The sequence below is a fragment of the Neoarius graeffei genome, chromosome 19 (genome assembly GCF_027579695.1).
Source record: "Neoarius graeffei isolate fNeoGra1 chromosome 19, fNeoGra1.pri, whole genome shotgun sequence".
Classification (NCBI taxonomy): domain Eukaryota; kingdom Metazoa; phylum Chordata; class Actinopteri; order Siluriformes; family Ariidae; genus Neoarius; species Neoarius graeffei.
The window spans coordinates 33,787,410-33,805,711 of NC_083587.1; the positions used below are offsets into that span (position 1 = coordinate 33,787,410).

An 18,302-nucleotide genomic window follows, 5' to 3' on the forward strand; every position below is an offset into this window, starting at 1 on the left:
GGAATTGAAAAATAGCATAACTATTATTATTATTATTATTATTATTATTAATTTTTAATGTATATGCTAATACTGTACATAGATTTCTTCTAAAAAAGAATAAACTGAACAAGAAAATAAAAAAGAAACTCAGTTGTTGACCTTTCATCAGCTATCATGACTTCTCAAAGTTACAGGTGGAAATGCAGGCCAGTAAACGCGGCTGAGACCTCCTGTTTCTCCGAGCATGTTCCCACTTCCTCTGCGTTGCTGGTGTTTCCTGCAAGCGCACTGAATGTTAACAGTCATCTGTTCAAGTTGACGCTTGCTGTACAAAGTGGAGACCGGTCCTCTTCATCTGAGATGTTCATCACTGTGAGATCCAAACCAACCAGGTGCACAGGCATATATAGCATTAAAACCTGCACGTTTCCTCTCTGTTTAATTCAGCATAATATTGTGCATGTACTGTACAAAAGTGAACAATACAAAGTCAGAATCTGCTCTATACAGTTGTTGACTTGCTTAAAAACAAGTGAGGAACATATCTCTGGCTGTACTGACAAAACCTGGGAGCTCAAGGGGTAGGCAAAGTTATATAGTACTGTGCAAACGTCTTAGGCACCCTATTTTTTCATACAAACTTTGTTGTAGATTTCTATTTTATAACTTCTACATTATCAAGTCAGTACAAAAACATTTTAGAGTCCAAATGTTCGTTTTCCAGCACAAAATGTGATAGAAGAAAAGGTTGTATCTGAGCAACATATTACATAAGAGCCCACTTTTCAGATTAAAAAAGAAAACATAATGAAGGCTGCTGGGTTTTGGTGCAAAATGAAGAACCGAGCGTGACCGTCAGTGTCCAGAAGAACTGTGGCTGGTTCTGTAATGCTGGGCATACACTGTGCGATTTTTGGCCCGATTTTGACACGATTTTCACTCGTGCGACTAGTTTGGAGATCGGGCCGAGTTTTGGCTCAATTGTGCGTCTCGGATCGTGTAGTATACATGGGTTAGGGGCGCTGCCAGAAATTTTGGGCCCCATGAAAGATTAGAATTTTGGGCCCCCCAACTTTGCCCACCCTCGTCACAATTGCACTATTGTCATTATTTGACTTTTGATAGCCCATGGACCTTGAGTTTGTGACTTTGTTATTACATTTTATGTATTACCCTACCAGGGACTAGATGAAAACTGGTCAGTGACTAATTCTGGTGCATTTACAATCACAAATGAAAATTCAAGATTTTGCCACATGCCTTCTTGTGCTAGGACAATTGGTAGTGAAATGTGTGATGTGACTGCTAATAAATCATAGAAAAAGTTTTCTACCCAGCATCAAAATACCTATGGAAATCCCATGGATTGTTATGTGTTAGGTAGAAAGCTGTGTGTGCTGTTCTGCAAAAAGGGAATATGTTTGATCAATTACGTACGTATTTCTTCATATGTTGTAACCTCTATCCCTCTTTTATGTGTGCTGCGCTTTCTCCAGCTCCTCAATTTGAAACCAATGGTTTAGAACGTGTGAACATTCCACACATGTAACCATGTCAAACACTGACTGGTGTCCGTTATTAGCAACACTTTACTCTAGCAAACTGTATATGGCGCTCGCTCATTAAAAGCTTCAATCCTAAAGCATTTATGGGTTGTATTGCTGCTTACCTCCTTCTCCAAAGGGGGGTTCAGTGGTTTGGTAGGGCGGAGGTCCCCCTGAGGCTGAATCTGTGCATATTTAGGGCACCCCATTAGTTATGAAACTGGTTATTAGCACTAGTTATTAGCACCAGCATAACGTAATATTTCATCTTGTTTATCACACAAGTCAGTTCAGTTATTAAAATGGAAAAAATGTCACTGTACAAACTGTAAAAGTGTTCTCTTGATAGGCTAATCCAACCACGTTCATACTGTTCATTTACCATTCGCTAATATTTTGAACACACATGTGAGCGATAGCTACCTTTCTTTGGGAAAAACTGAGTGACCAGTTGCCTGCCTCTCCGGTCCCTCTCAGCTTTCAGCTGCCTTTCTTTACGTTTTTGACAGCCACTCTTCATATTTAGCGATCATAGACTGTACGCACTCCACTGCTGGCTGGCTGGCTGCTGCACCGCGACACAGCAGCAAGTAGCGTTGCACTGATCAGCACACAGATTTAACGCATCGCGCTTCTACCAGAACTGGACCGTACCATTTCGCAAAAGGGGGGAGGGTTAAATGACAATATGTTGAAGAACTCAAGAAATAGACAACCTTGTTCAATTAGCTCATTTTACCAGATGGAATATTGCATTGTTGTTATTTCAAAAGTCTTATTAAAATCATTAAAAGCATATTATCAGCCCCTTAAAGGGCCCCATGGCAGTGCTGGGCCCCTAGAATTGTTCTAACCTTTCCCCCCTGGCGGCGCCTATGCATGGGGTAACGACAAGCGATTAACACCTCACGACCTCCTCCCAATCGAGCGGATGAAAATCAAACCTGTTTGAAATCCTGGTCGCCCATCGTGAGGCTATCGCACTGTTGAAGCAGTGTCACGAGCCGATTTACCTCAACCTGTCACACTACACATGCGTGAACACAGATACGGAAGAGAAAACAGAGACTTCCGGTCTCCTCCTCTTCTTCTTTTTCACGTTGCAGTTCCGGATACAAGAATCCAACGAGTCGTGTATGGAAGTACAGTGTGAGCAGTCAGATCGCATCCGAGCATCGGATCGTATAGTGTGAGAACAGGAATCGTAAGCTGCGTTCTGTTTACCCCTGCGATTCACTCGTACAGTGTGAGCAGCAGCTGAATACTGCGATTGAAAAAAATCGCACAGTGTATGCCCAGCTTAAGATGCTCAGTAAAACCTACAGCTCATTTCCTTATCAAACTGCACTCACTGTACCTGAGACTACTATTTTTTTTTTCAAGCAAAGGGTCGTCTCACACCAAATATTGAATTTGCTTCATTTATTATGGCTTACTGCTGGTTATAGCATTTTTTAAAAATGTCAAAACATTTCATTTCATTATTTTTAAGCCAGGGTGGCACGGTGGTGTAGTGGTTAGCGCTGTCGCCTCACAGCAAGATGGTCCTGGGTTTGAGCCTAGTGGCTGACGAGGGCCTTTCTGTGTGGAGTTTGCATGTTCTCCCCGTATCTGCGTGGGTTTCCTCTGGGTGCTCCGGTTTCCCCCACAGTCCAAAGACATGCAGGTTAGGCTAATTGGTGGCTCTAAATTGACCGTAGGTGTGAATGTGAGTGTGAATGGTTGTTTGTCTCCGTATCAGCCCTGCGATGATCTGGCGACTTGTCCAGGGTGTACCCCGCCTCTCGCCCATAGTCAGCTGGGATAGGCTCCAGCTTGCCTATGACCCTGTAGAACAGGATAAGCAGCTACAAATAGTGGATGGATGGATTTTTAAGCCATTTTTGGTCTACAGCATTTCTTTACATGTGCCTAAGACTTTTGCATAGTTCTGTATATTTAGAAGATTGCCAAGCTTATAACCTAAAATTGACTTATTGACCTAATAAGCAGTATAATAACTTGCTTAGGGTTGCACAGACATCAGGGGTTCAGGGCAGTTACAGATGTTGTTGATAAAGTTTGCTTAGGAAAAAAAAGAGTGTCTGGAATTAATTTATGTCACGGCTGCTATTGTTTCCAAAACAGAGAATAAAATTATTCAAATAGTTTGTCTTAAGGCCCTGAAAAGGCTCGAGCCAACTCTGGACAGAGCAGAAAATTAAAATTAAATGCAGACAATATTAAGTCCAATAGATATGGCATTAAGTACAGACAGTGTGGTGAATATTTCAGGGAAGTGAACTTGATATAATGTCGTTTTCATGATTCATTATAGAAATGAATGAAAATAAAGCAATTCATGAACAAATCTAATCTACTGAGGAGAAAGGATTACAACGATACATATTAGAGTTACTGTTAATTCAAAGAGAAAAAAAAACTTGCTCTGACTTCTAATATTTCTGCAGCATCATTCATGTATCTTGTAAAGAGTGCCGAGGAAATTCAGTCAACTGGAATGAGAAATTCTCTGTAACTGCTGCATGTGAAAGCTGTCCTATAAAGGTCACCTACTCCTGGAAGCTGTATTTAGTAAACGCATCTAGCAAAAACACACCAGATGGTAAGAATATTTTAAATCTACTGATCTTTGGTGTAACTGCATGGCACTTATATTACTTTCTCTTTTAATTTTTCCCTCTCTCCAGTGCCTTTCTGCGGCAGTTTGGACATAAGTTTACCTTCTAAACTGGAGGAGGACACACCTTTCTTTCAACAGCCTGCCACTTCTGCATCACCGTCCATCCTAAATCAGAAAGAAACATCCAGCGGTAATGAAATTAAGATCACACAGGACAGTGCTGTCAGTTGGCCCAGATGGGGGCGTTCAATGGCGCACCAGAATCCATCCCTTTTAGACCTGCTCTCTGAGACAGACAGGACATCAGGAATGAGGCTGTACAGTTATAAAGTGCAAACTGAGATCTTAGTTTTGAGAATAGGTCTGTATGGGGGAAGCCATGGCCTAATGGTTCAAGAAGCAGCTTTGGGACCAAAAGGTCACTGGTTTGATTCCCTGGACCAGCAGGAATGGCTGAAGTGCCCTTGAGCAAGGCACCTAACTCCCAACTACATCCCAAGGCTTCTCTGGATATGTTGTATGTCGCTTTGGATAAGAGTGTCTACTAAATGCCTGTATTGTAATGTTTAAATTGTTCCCATTTTCAGTTAGGACTACATTCTCATCTCATCTCATTATCTCTAGCCGCTTTATCCTTCTACAGGGTTGCAGGCAAGCTGGAGCCTATCCCAGCTGACTACGGGCGAAAGGCGGGGTACACCCTGGACAAGTCGCCAGGTCATCACAGGGCTGACACATAGACACAGACAACCATTCACACTCACATTCACACCTACGGTCAATTTAGAGTCACCAGTTAACCTAACCTGCATGTCTTTGGACTGTGGGGGAAACCGGAGCACCCGGAGGAAACCCACGCGGACACGGGGAGAACATGCAAACTCCACACAGAAAGGCCCTCGCCGGCCCCGGGGCTCGAACCCAGGACCTTCTTGCTGTGAGGCGACAGCGCTAACCACTACACCACCGTGCCGCCTAGGACTACATATTAAAGCAATATTTAATTCATAGCTGTCGATATGAATGACTATGCAAAGCATCCAACTGTCATATTTCCATAAAACATGTCCATCCATCCATTATCTGTAGCCGCTTTATCCTTCTACAGGGTCGCAGGCAAGCTGGAGCCTATCCCAGCTGACTACGGGTGAAAGGCGGGGTACACCCTGGACAAGTCGCCAGGTCATCACAGGGCTGACACATAGACACAGACAACCATTCACACTCACATTCACACCTACGGTCAATTTAGAGTCACCAGTTAACCTAACCTGCATGTCTTTGGACTGTGGGGGAAACCGGAGCACCCGGAGGAAACCCATGTGGACACGGGGAGAACATGCAAACTCCACACAGAAAGGACCTCGCCGGCCACGGTGCTCAAACCCAGGACCTTCTTGCTGTGAGGTGACAGCGCTAACCACTACACCACCGTGCCGCCCCATAAAACATGTCAAGATACCATTATACTACATGAAGTAATTTCTTGAATCAATATTTATTGAATCAGAATGCAAATCCAAAGGGTAGTCAAGGAACCAAGGCAAGGCAAGGGTTTACACGAGAGGGAAAATAAAGAACAGCTCAGAACTTGCTGAAATGCAAACAAATTGCAAGACTTCGCAATGACAATGGTAACAATTAACAGTTATTCCACGAAATTGAGTCGTACATGAGCTGATAGCCAACGAGGCACGTAGCACTGCGTCTATATGCAATGTACGATGAGACTGAGTGGAATAACTGTTTTATTCTGTCCACATTCACTGGATTTTGAGAAACAGCATTTTTATTTTTTGCAAATTCAATAAATAAAAACTTTATACAAAACACCTGACAATCATTTCTGCTTAGAATGTAAACAAACCGGCGAAATGACAGTAGCAATTTGTGAAAAATGCTATAATAATAATAATAATAATAATAATAATAATTGAAAAATAAAACAGATACATTCTTACCATGAAATACTTTTTATTCCATATTTTCTTGCTTTTCTTTTTTGTATCTTTTGGGGTTTTGTTTTCGAGTAGTTTTTATTTCGTCCTCAGTTGGTTCAGCAACACGCTCCGCCATTTTGTTTTTCTCTACTCAGGGTATATGAGCTGATAGCCTAGTAGTAGAGTCGTCAATCAGAATATGCAATTGCTCATATCCAGTGAATGTGGATAGAATAATTTGCCTTACATACTGTAGTCTGAACAGGAAATAAAAATGTGACAACAGAATTTGGAGAAGGGTGCCCTCTGGAGGTGTGACCGTGAACTGGACTGGGCGGATGTCACAAAAGGTCAAATGTATTTGGTTTTATATGGACTTAAAAGGAAACTATGGGGCGGCACGGTGGTGTAGTGGTTAGCGCTGTCGCCTCACAGCAAGAAGGTCCTGGGTTCGAGCCCCGGGGCCGGCGAGGGCCTTTCTGTGTGGAGTTTGCATGTTCTCCCCGTGTCCACGTGGGTTTCCTCCGGGTGCTCCGGTTTCCCCCACAGTCCAAAGACATGCAGGTTAGGTTAACTGGTGACTCTAAATTGACCGTAGGTGTGAATGTGAGTGTGAATGGTTGTCTGTGTCTATGTGTCAGCCCTGTGATGACCTGGCGACTTGTCCAGGGTGTACCCCGCCTCTCGCCCGTAGTCAGCTGGGATAGGCTCCAGCTTGCCTGTAGAAGGATAAAGCGGCTAGAGATAATGAGATGAGATGAGGAAACTATGGCAATATAAAAAATATATATAGCCATTGATTTATGTTATAAAATGTCTCTCTGTAACCACTGATCTATGGTGTGGCACAAAATGCCTCTTTATTTGCTTCTTAAAGTGGCATTCCAGTTATTTCTAGATCAAGATGTTCTGTTCATAAACCCCCTCCTGGTGACTCATCTAAAACGTGAAGAAAAAAAATTAAAATGGGATTTTTTTTTGCTAGCTTCCTTTTAACAAATGCAGAAAGCAATGCTTATTTTATTTGGTTGTTTGTTTATATGACTAACAAATTCAGCAAATCCTGCTTTCTGTGGTTTACATGGCTATTGCTTGCAGTGAGAATACCCAATGACTGTGTACTTAAAAAAAGGGGGGGGGGGGGTTGTTTAAGGGATTTTAAGGATTGTTAGGTCAGGAAATACTCCACATAAAATATTTAAAGGTTCCTTCAGAGGGACAGTCAAAGTACACTTAAAACTAGACGGCCTTTCGATTTCATAAGATCGGTGAAATTTAGTTTCCGGTGAAATTTGGTCATTGTGATATATGTTTATTTCTGAAATATCTAAAAAAAAAAACAAAAACACCCAGACCATTCTGTGGCTGGGAAGTTATTTAATTTGAGGGGATTCCAGAGCAAATAATGTGCATAAAATCGCTCGCTTCATGCAGTCAAGCAGGCAGAGGTAAACCGTATACCGTAAACCATATGCGCATGCGCAGGTTTACCTGCTTCTTCTTCTTCTTTTCTTTCTTCTGTTGGGTTTTCCGTCATGCGGCATCCACAGTGTTGCATTACTGCCATCTACAGCTTTACCTTTGACCGTGCACTGACAGTTACATTATCCTGTCGCTAAACGAACAGCTGATCACACCGAGGTGCTCGCTGACTCCTGATATTTATTAGTTTGGTCCTGCATTTCCTTTCCTTCGCAACATAACATCTTTTCTTCTCACTTTATGTTACTGTAGTTGGTCTTTCACATTTCATTCGCACATTCACATCCACCATTTTTCTCTCCTGTTTCAAATTTGTATCCCACAATGCCTTGTGCGAACAGGGAAAGCCCACCACATCAAGCATGACGTAGTATCTTGATTTGGGTCAGGGTGAAGCAAGAAAAAATAGCGGAGAATTTAGGGCCACATGACCCTAAATTAAGTAATTGTCCTATTAAAAAAAATAATAATAATAAAAGTAGCTGTCAGTCCACTAAACAAAAATAACTGGATGTCAGGGAAAATTATTTTTACGACCTAAACTTGAAAAATCAGAGTCAGTCTACCTTTAAGAGTCTAGGAGTTGTTTTGTTTGTTTTTGCCTAATGCATGTATTATAGGGGCAGCACAGTGGTGCAGTGCTTAGCACTGTTGCCTTACAGTAAGAAGGTTCCAGGTTCGAACCACACACATCTGACAGGGGCCTTTCTGTGTAGAGTTTGCATGTTCTCCCCATATCTGGGTGGGTTTCTTCTGGGTGCTCTGTTTCCCCCCACAATTCAAAGACATGCAGACTAGGTAAAATACCCAGCCACTGCATACTTAGTGTCAGTCCTAAGCCCGGATAGACTGGGGAGGGTTGTGTCAGGAAGGGTGTCCGGTATAAAAACCTATACCAAATCAAATACGTGGATCATGATGATCTGCTGTGGCGACCCCTAATGGGAGCAGCTGGATGAAGATGTATTGTAGTGCTGGATATAGACATGAAATGAAAATTTAAAATAATGAATATTACAATATACACTATCTGGATCTCAAAATACATCAGAAAAGAGCAGGATGATTTTGAAAATATATTCATAATGAACGTTAAGTGGGCATTAATTTCGACGTGGAACACCAATACAATTTTAATCTTATAATACATGCACATGCTTTTCTCTTATTCCCCACTTCATAGTTTGTTTTTTTTACTGCAACTTCTAAATCATATTCCTGGTAAGATAATCTTACTTAAAGAATCAACAGAACTGACTATGAACCTCAGGTATTTGTGCAGCCTCTCAGCTTTCCTTCTTAGGATCACTAAATCATATTTCTATCCTAACAGCTGAAAGGGGCTCAGGTGATGTGAATGAGGTGGATTTTGCTCCGTTCCATCTTCCTGTTCCAAGCGCAGATAAAAACCACAGCACAGAGGGTTTTGGAGCTGAATATCCTGATGAGCACGGATATCTAGGTGGGAAAAGAGCGGGATGTTATAGTTGGACTTTAATGTAGAAAAACACATACAGAAACTTTCTGCTGCTTCAGTAATAACATATTGCTTCTTTATCAATTAACCAAATAAGGCTATACATTTCTCAGAATTTTATCTAAAAAAACCCTCAATGTGTATTATTATTATTATTATTATTATTATTATTATTATTGCTGCTACTACTTTTTTTTACTACTACTTTTGTCTGGTATAAAACAGTTATTATAAGAAAATAATAAATGATGGGGCGAAGTGATAACTGATTATCTTCCAACAGCAGCATTTCCCAAAGTGTTTTATTTAACTTATACCATAATGATTTGCCAACAAAACATTAAAAAAAAAAATTTAATAAAGAATTACGCATTATACTTTTTGACCATCGATAGTTATGTTTACTGTTATTGAATATCCACAAAAAACCAAGTTATCCCTTATAAAAGCTACAAACATTCAGTCATCCTGTTACCAGCCTCTTTTAGCTCTACCTTGAAGTAAAAAAAATAAAAATAACCCCTGTAGTTTGTTATTGCTGAGAAATCTGTCCTGAAAAGCTTCTTGTGTTAGAAAACTTAAAGGAACATCTTTACCTCTGAATTTTACAAAATACTGACACTGGAGACTCCTTCCAGAAAGGCTAAATAAAGCCTCATCATGGAAAACATCCTCCATGTACATCTCGGTCCACATTGTTGTTATAGAAATATTAGGTATTAGATAAAATATTAGAATGACAAAGAACCACACCCATGTTACAGCATTAGTAAAAAAAAGTGTGTTTTTATTGTAAAGAAGATATAATTTGTATATGTGTACAGTATTTTATATCTATTTAAGTTATTCCATGAAATCAAGTCGTACATGAGCTGATAGCCGACGAGGCACGTAGCACTGAGTTGGCTATAAACCATGTATGACGAGATTGAGAAGAATAACTATTTTATTCTATGCACATTCACTGGATTTTGAGAAACAGCATTTTTATTTTTTGCAAATTTGATAAATAAAAAGTTTATACAAAACATCTGACAAAATCATTTTTGCCTAGAATGTAAACAAACCGGTGAAACGACAGTAGCAATTTGTGAAAAATGCTATAATAATAATTCTTAAAAAATAAAAAAGATATGTTGTTACCATCAAATACTTTTATTCCATATTTTGTTGCTTTTTTGTATTTTTGTGGGTTTTGTTTTCGAGTAGAGTTTTTATTTCGTCCTGAGTTGGTTCAGCGACATGCGCCGCCATTTTGTTTTTCTCTACTCATAGTATATGAGCTGATAGTCTAGTAGTAGAGTAGCCAATCAGAGTGCACGACTGCTCATATCCAGTGAATGTGGATAGAATAAATCTCATAATTGAGCATGAAGTGACTATTATTATTCTCTATTCCCTACAGACTATGAGGACTTTTATTCTGGACTAGAGGAAGCAGACTCAGGGGATTCAGTAGGCCGACCAAGTGGTAGATATGCACTCTCGTTTAGACATTCACAAGCAGTAATAATAATAGCAATAGGAAAATATGACTATCAAAAAAAATTTGTAATCTATTGGGTTGTGTATTTAGGACCCCACAATTTAGATGACTTGATTTCTCATTCAAGTGAATATGAGGGTGATAACCTGGTAGGTCCTAGGAGCCACGGCCATGTAGTGTCTGAGAAAACCCTGCTGGATCTTCACAGAGAGCTCATCCAGCCTGCACTCTTTGAATCTTTCACCTCCACAGGTGAGTTTTCCCATTTTCACATACTTTCATTTACAACCCCGATTTCAAAAAAGTTGGGACAAAGTACAAATTGTAAATAAAAACGGAATGCAATAATTTACAAATCTCAAAAACTGATATTGTATTCACAATAGAACATAGACAACATATCAAATGTCGAAAGTGAGACATTTTGAAATTTCATGCCAAATATTGGCTCATTTGAAATTTCATGACAGCAACACATCTCAAAAAAGTTGGGACGGGGGCAATAAGAGGCTGGAAAAGTTAAAGGTACAAAAAAGGAACAGCTGGAGGACCAAATTGCAACTCATTAGGTCAATTGGCAATAGGTCATTAACATGACTGGGTATAAAAAGAGCATCTTGCAGTGGCAGCGGCTCTCAGAAGTAAAGATGGGAAGAGGATCACCAATCCCCCTAATTCTGCGCCGACAAATAGTGGAGCAATATCAGAAAGGAGTTCGACAGTGTAAAATTGCAAAGAGTTTGAACATATCATCATCTACAGTGCATAATATCATCAAAAGATTCAGAGAACCTGGAAGAATCTCTGTGCGTAAGGGTCAAGGCCGGAAAACCATACTGGGTGCCCGTGATCTTTGGGCCCTTAGACGGCACTGCATCACATACAGGCATGCTTCTGTATTGGAAATCACAAAATGGGCTCAGGAATATTTCCAGAGAACATTATCTGTGAACACAATTCACCGTGCCATCTTCTGTTGCCAACTAAAACTCTATAGTTCAAAGAAGAAGCCGTATCTAAACATGATCCAGAAGTGCAGACGTCTTCTCTGGGCCAAGGCTCATTTAAAATGGACTGTGGCAAAGTGGAAAACTGTTCTGTGGTCAGACGAATCAAAATTTGAAGTTCTTTATGGAAATTAGGGACGCCGTGTCATTCGGACTAAAGAGGAGAAGGACGACCCAAGTTGTTATCAGCGCTCAGTTCAGAAGCCTGGATCTCTGATGGTATGGGGTTGCATTAGTACATGTGGCATGGGCAGCTTACACATCTGGAAAGACACCATCAATGCTGAAAGGTATATCCAGGTTCTAGAGCAACATATGCTCCCATCCAGACGACGTCTCTTTCAGGGAAGGCCTTGCATTTTCCAACATGACAATGCCAAACCACATACTGCATCAATTACAGCATCATGGCTGCGTAGAAGAAGGGTCCGGGTACTGAACTGGCCAGCCTGCAGTCCAGATCTTTCACCCATAGAAAACATTTGGCGCATCATAAAACGGAAGATACGACAAAAAAGACCTAAGACAGTTGAGCAACTAGAATCCTACATTAGACAAGAATGGGTTAACATTCCTATCCCTAAACTTGAGCAACTTGTCTCCTCAGTCCCCAGACGTTTACAGACTGTTGTAAAGAGAAAAGGGGATGTCTCACAGTGGTAAACATGGCCTTGTCCCAACTTTTTTGAGATGTGTTGTTGTCATGAAATTTAAAATCACCTAATTTTTCTCTTTAAATGATACATTTTCTCAGTTTAAACATTTGATATGTCATCTATGTTCTATTCTGAATAAAATATGGAATTTTGAAACTTCCACATCATTGCATTCCGTTTTTATTTACAATTTGTATTTTGTCCCAACTTTTTTGGAATCGGGGTTGTACATATATTTATTTGGTATATATATTTATGTAGGCAGAATCAAATTCAAACATTGAGTAGTTGATGGTTATGGGTCATGTTCAAGTGGCCTTAATGGCAGTCTTGTGATTTATTTGTCTTGGACATTTGAGGACGCTATATTTCATAACACAATGTGCTGGAATACTTACATTGCTAAAGGAACCCATGGAACATGAAAAATACGTGAAGATACATTTCACCAGAACATGTCATGGCCTGACATATCACAATCAAATTAATTCAAATAAACACGTGACATCATATGAACAATATGTGATCATACATGAAAAAGAATGATTCCTCTGTATTATCACATCTGATCATAAAACCACATGCCCTACATGTGAAAAATTAACATGTAAAAATAAACAATCATGTACAAATCATGTGATAAGTAAAAATTCTTGTGCTCCATGTGAAAAATCCCACTACGACATAACATCTGAAGAATTTAGAAACCAATGTCTAATTTCAATTATAGACATATGATAAATTTTAATCAGTGATTATTCACCAGTGAGGTTCATATGACTTTTCTTAATGGAATTTAAGGGACGGCCAGGTTTAAACAGCAGTACTTTGAACCACGTAGCAACTGTTACTAATGGGTTTTAGTTATAACTAGGTGCACATGTTGCAAGATGAATAAGTATATAGCAATGTATTTTAGAAATATGAGTACATTAGTATTAATAGAATAAGTAGTACTTAATGGTATGGATGTATAACTGAAGAAAGGAGGTAGGGACAGGTTAAAAAAAATCACCTGAAAGTACATAGCTATAGATAATGAAATGTCCAGATATATAAATTAGGTTCTGCTATATACCATCCATTATCTGTAGCCGCTTATCCTGTACAAGGTCGCAGGCAAGCTGGAGCTTATCCCAGCGATAGGCAAGAGGCGGGGTACACCCTGGACAAGTCGCCAGGTCATTGCAGGGCTGACACTGAGACAAACAACGATTCATACCTACGGTCAATTTAGAGCCACCAATTAATCTAACCTGCATGTCTTTGGACTGTGGGAGAAACCGGAGCACCCGGAGGAAACCCAAGCAGACACGGGGAGAACATGCAAACTCCACACAGAAAGACCCTCGTCGGCTGCTGGGCTCGAACCCAGAGCCTTCTTGCTGTGAGGCGACAGTGCTAACCACTACACCACCGTGCCACCTGCTATATACCTGGTATATAATTAAATAACATGTACTTACATTTCCAGCTCATTGCTTGTAAGAGCTACATATACGCCAATCAGCCATAAAATTAAAAACACTGACAGGTGAAGTGAATAACATTGATTACCTCATTACAATGGCACCTGTCAAGGGGTGGGATATATTAGGCAGCAAGAGAACAGTCGGTTCTTGAAGTTGATGTGTTGGAAGCAGGAAAAATGGGCAAGCGTAAGGACCTGAGTGACTTTGAAAAGGGCCAAATTGTGATGGCTAGATGACCTGGGTCTGAGCATCTCCAAAATGGCACATCTTGTGAGGTGTTCCTGGTATGCAGTGATTAGTACCGAACAAAAGTGGTCCAAGGAAGGACAACCGGTGAACCGGCGACAGGGTTATAGGTGTCGAAGGTCCATTGATTCGCATGGGGCATGAAGGCTAGCTCATATGGTCCAATGCCATAGAAGAACTACTATAGCACAAACTGCTGAAAAAAGTTAATACTGACACCTTTCTGTTTTAGCCAGCATTAACTTTTTTTTAGCAGTTTGTGCTACAGTAGCTCTTCTGGACCATATGGGCTAGCCTTCATGCCCCATGCAAATCAATGAGCCTTCAACACTCATGACCTTGTCGCCGGTTCACCAGTCGTCCTTCCTTGGACCACTTTTGTTTGGTACTAACCACTGCATACCAGGAACACCCAACAAGATGTACCATTTTGGAGATGCTCAGACCCAGTCATCTAACCATCACTATTTGGCCCTTTTCAAAGTCGCTCAGATCCTTACACTTGCCCATTTTTCCTGCTTCCAACACATCAACTTCAAGAACTGACTGTTCTCTTGCTGCCTAATATATCCCACCCCTTGACAGGTGCCATTGTAAAAACATGATCAATGTAATTCACTTTACCGGTCAGTGTTTTTAATTTTATGGCTGATTGGTATAAGATAGACACTGTAGCAACAAATACCACTGTACATTCATAATTATTATGATTTGTTTATCACCATAAAAATAAAGAGCTATCTACAAAGCTTGAAGCAAGTGCTATTATGTAGAAGTGCTACATCTAGTTTGCAACTGTGCATAATACAAAGAGGCTAATTTGCACAAATAATAGTATTGCACAATACCAGAAATAACAGAATAATCAGTCCACATAAGCACAAAGACCATATGTTGTCAGTAAACTCATGAAGCAGGACAACATTAGAAACTGATTTTCTAATTAGATTTCTAGGGCTTTCCAATACATGACTTTACATTTCGGGTGGTGTAGTGGTTAGCACTGTCGCCTCACAGCAAGAAGGTTCTGGGTTTGAGCCTAGTGGCCGACGGGGGCCTTTCTGTGTGGAGTTTGCATGTTCTCCCCATGTCTGCGTGGGTTTCCTCCGGGTGCTTCGGTTTCCCCCCCACAGTCCAAAGACATGCAGGTTTGGCTAATTCGTGCCTCTAAAGTGAGTGTGAATTGTTGTTTTGTCTCTATGTGTCAGCCCTGCGATAATCTGGCAACTTGTCCAGGGTGTACCTCGCCCATAGTCAGCTGGGATAGGCTCTAGCTTGCCCGCGACCCTGCACAGGATAAGTGGTTATGGATGATGGATGGATGGACTTTAAATTTCAGACTGGGGTCTTTGTCAGAAAATGGATCAGTGCTAAACTGGAGACTTCAGTTCATTTTGTGTGGTTTGAATGTTTCAGGAATATCTTCATCTGTTATCACATTTAAACCCATGATGCTAAAGCAGAAAAGTCTCTACATGCTTGAGGTCTCTGCAAGTAAGTTCATCTTCACTAACTATTGTGTTCATGATCAGACATAAAAATAGTCTAATTGGCAAATACCTTTACTCCTAGTCTTACAACCTGGTACCAAATTTTGACCAACAGAGAATGGGTTCTTGAACTGGTTCCATTCAGGATTCTTTGAACCTTGGTGCCAGGTAGTGAACCAGCCCACGCTTTCACCAGTTTTGAGTGGAACCATTGTAATCAAGAATGCGTCATGAATGGAGAGTGTTGCACAATATACAATAGAAGTACACAGCAGATAGTGGAGCACATGATTACCTGCAAGCTTTTGTTTTGCTATTGCAAATATTTGTTTTCATCCCATTTTTTCTGAAGATGTATCCTTTTCCATTGCGTTCTCCATTGCTGTGCTCTGCTTCCTCTCCAAACTAATGACACACCCACTGGTATTGTCAGGGTTTGTACTGAGAAAACCAGCCATATTTTGGTTCCAGCTGGGAAGCAACTTTTCAGGTTCCAAAACAATTTATTTTTAGTCAAAATGCTCTGGAGTGGGGGGCATGGTGGTGCAGTAGTTAGCACTGTCGCCTCACAGCAAGAAGGTCCTAGGTTCGAGCCCCGCAGCCGACAGGGACTTTCTGTGTGGAGTTTGCATGTTCTCCCCGTGTCTGCATGGGTTTTCTCCAGGTGCTCCGGTTTCCCCCAAAGACATGCAGGTTATGCTAATTGGTGGCTCTAAATTGACTGTAGGTGTGAATGGTTGTTTGTCTCTATGTATCAGCCCTGCGATGACGTGGCGACTTGTCCAGGGTGTACCCTGCCTCTCGCCCATAGTCAGCTGGGATAGGCTCCAGCTTGCCTGCGACCCTGTACAGGATAAGAGGCTACAGATAATGGATGGATGGATGCTCTGGAATGAGTTTCCCAAAAACACCATAAAGTCAAGATCATCAAAACTAGGAGAGAGAGAGAGTTTGTTGTGCTGCTCGCTCTTCCTTTTAATGATGATCTTTGTGTTGTGATACTTTTGGGAAACTCAGTCTTGAATGGTTCAAAATTTGGTGTGCAAACCAGAATGGACCCCATTTCCTGTTGGTGAAAAAGGGGTATGTTACAGAATGAGATGCATTTTGAGGGATGTCCATTCATTTCTGATGCTAGGTTCTGAGCAGGTTCAGCAGGGAAAGACCCAGCTGTTCTTCTTCACACACCCTGCTCCTGAGGGAATGGTGTGTCATGTGCAGCCCAGCTCAGGTTTTGAAGTCCATACACACTTCAGCATCTTCTGCACTTCAGGAAAAGAGGTCTGTATTTATGTTGGGTATTGTCACTTGCTTTGTTACCACTTAACATTTGAACTGGAGGGGATGTTTTTAATTACACTCATGTACAGTATGCGATAAACATACTTTGCAAATACGCTGAGTTGGGCGATAGAATGTCCCGGCCTCACAGGTCCAGGCTCTTGTTTGTTCCTGATCTTGAGGGAGTGTCTGTGTGGATTTTCAGATGTTCTCCCTGTGTTTACTTGGGTTTCCTCAGGTTACGTCCCACTTTTCAAAAACATGCAGATTGGTTACACTAAATTGCCCCTAGGTGAGAATGTGTTTTCACGGTGCCCTAAGATAGAATGGTATCTCATCTCAGGTTCTCAGGATAGACCCTGGATCTTGGATATTGGACATGGATATTGTCCATGCAACATCACAGTGTCAGTTCATAGATTTCTGTTTTTCATCTGATACTGTATGTTTTATCATTATAATATGTTTTAAACAATGTTCTCCTCACACATGTGGTTTGAACAACACTAAACTTTTTTTTATTACATGTTAGTTACATTACCCCTGAAGCTCCAGTGCACCATAAAATAGTAGTGTAAAAGTCTTATTGTGTATTTTCAGAGATAAGCTACAATTGAACATACATTTATTGTAATTTTGCAACCTTTTATATTGATATCAGTACAGAATAATGTTATTCCATTATATTGATGGAAAGTTACACCATCACTACTGTCATGCCTGAATTTCAAGGAACTTCTGCAGTTTTTTCTAATTCATTTGATGTATTTGTTGTTCTCTTTACAGGATCTCTTGTATGAATATAGCTTTAGTGTGGGAAACTCAACAAAAAAGCTCCTCTATAAGGGTAGAGACTACCAGCACTATTTTTATCTTCCATGTGGTGATCGATATGATGATTACAAAGGTAGCTTTAAAGAATTACAAAAACTTTGAAACAACTCATGCTCGCAGAAACTGTGCTGTTCTTTTGTTACACAATTGCACTGCCACTTGATAACAGTTACAGTGGTGCTTGAAAGTTTGTGAACCCTTTAGAATTTTCTATATTTCTGCATAAATATGACCTAAAACATCATCAGATTTTCACACAAGTCCTAAAAGTACATAAAGAGAACCCAGTTAAACAAATGAGACAAAAATATTACACTTGGTCATTTATTTATTGAGGAAAATGATCCAATATTACATATCTGTGAGTGGCAAAAGTATGTGAACCTTTAGGATTAGCAGTTAATTTGAAGGTGAAATTAGAGTCAGGTGTTTTCAATCAATGGGATGACAGTCAGGTGTGAGTGGGCACCCTGTTTTATTTAAAGAACAGGGATCTATCAAAGTCTGATCTTCACAACACATGTTTGTGGAAGTGTATCATGGCACGAACAAAGGAGATTTCTGAGGACCTCAGAAAAAGCGTTGTTGATGCTCATCAGGCTGGAAAAGGTTACAAAACCATCTCTAAAGAGTTTGGACTCCACCAATCCACAGTCAGACAGATTGTATACAAATGGAGGAAATTCAAGACCATTATTACCCTCCCCAGGAGTGGTTGACCAACAAAGAACACTCCAAGAGCAAGGTGTGTAATAGTCGGCGAGGTCACAAAGGACCCCAGG

At 40.6% G+C, this 18,302-nt stretch overlaps 1 protein-coding gene across 1 annotated transcript in view; it reads left to right on the forward strand.

Moving 5' to 3' along the window:
* LOC132867604 (polycystin-1-like protein 1) overlaps nt 1-18,302 on the forward strand; it is a 117,117-nt gene that overhangs the window by 33,682 nt on the left and 65,133 nt on the right. The window contains exons 8-16 of the mRNA XM_060900587.1: nt 177-374; nt 3,977-4,131; nt 4,217-4,510; nt 8,905-9,033; nt 10,454-10,519; nt 10,625-10,786; nt 15,332-15,409; nt 16,544-16,686; nt 17,473-17,593. Of these exons, the coding sequence (XP_060756570.1) occupies nt 177-374; nt 3,977-4,131; nt 4,217-4,510; nt 8,905-9,033; nt 10,454-10,519; nt 10,625-10,786; nt 15,332-15,409; nt 16,544-16,686; nt 17,473-17,593 (1,346 nt within the window). The remainder of the gene's footprint in view (nt 1-176; nt 375-3,976; nt 4,132-4,216; nt 4,511-8,904; nt 9,034-10,453; nt 10,520-10,624; nt 10,787-15,331; nt 15,410-16,543; nt 16,687-17,472; nt 17,594-18,302) is intronic.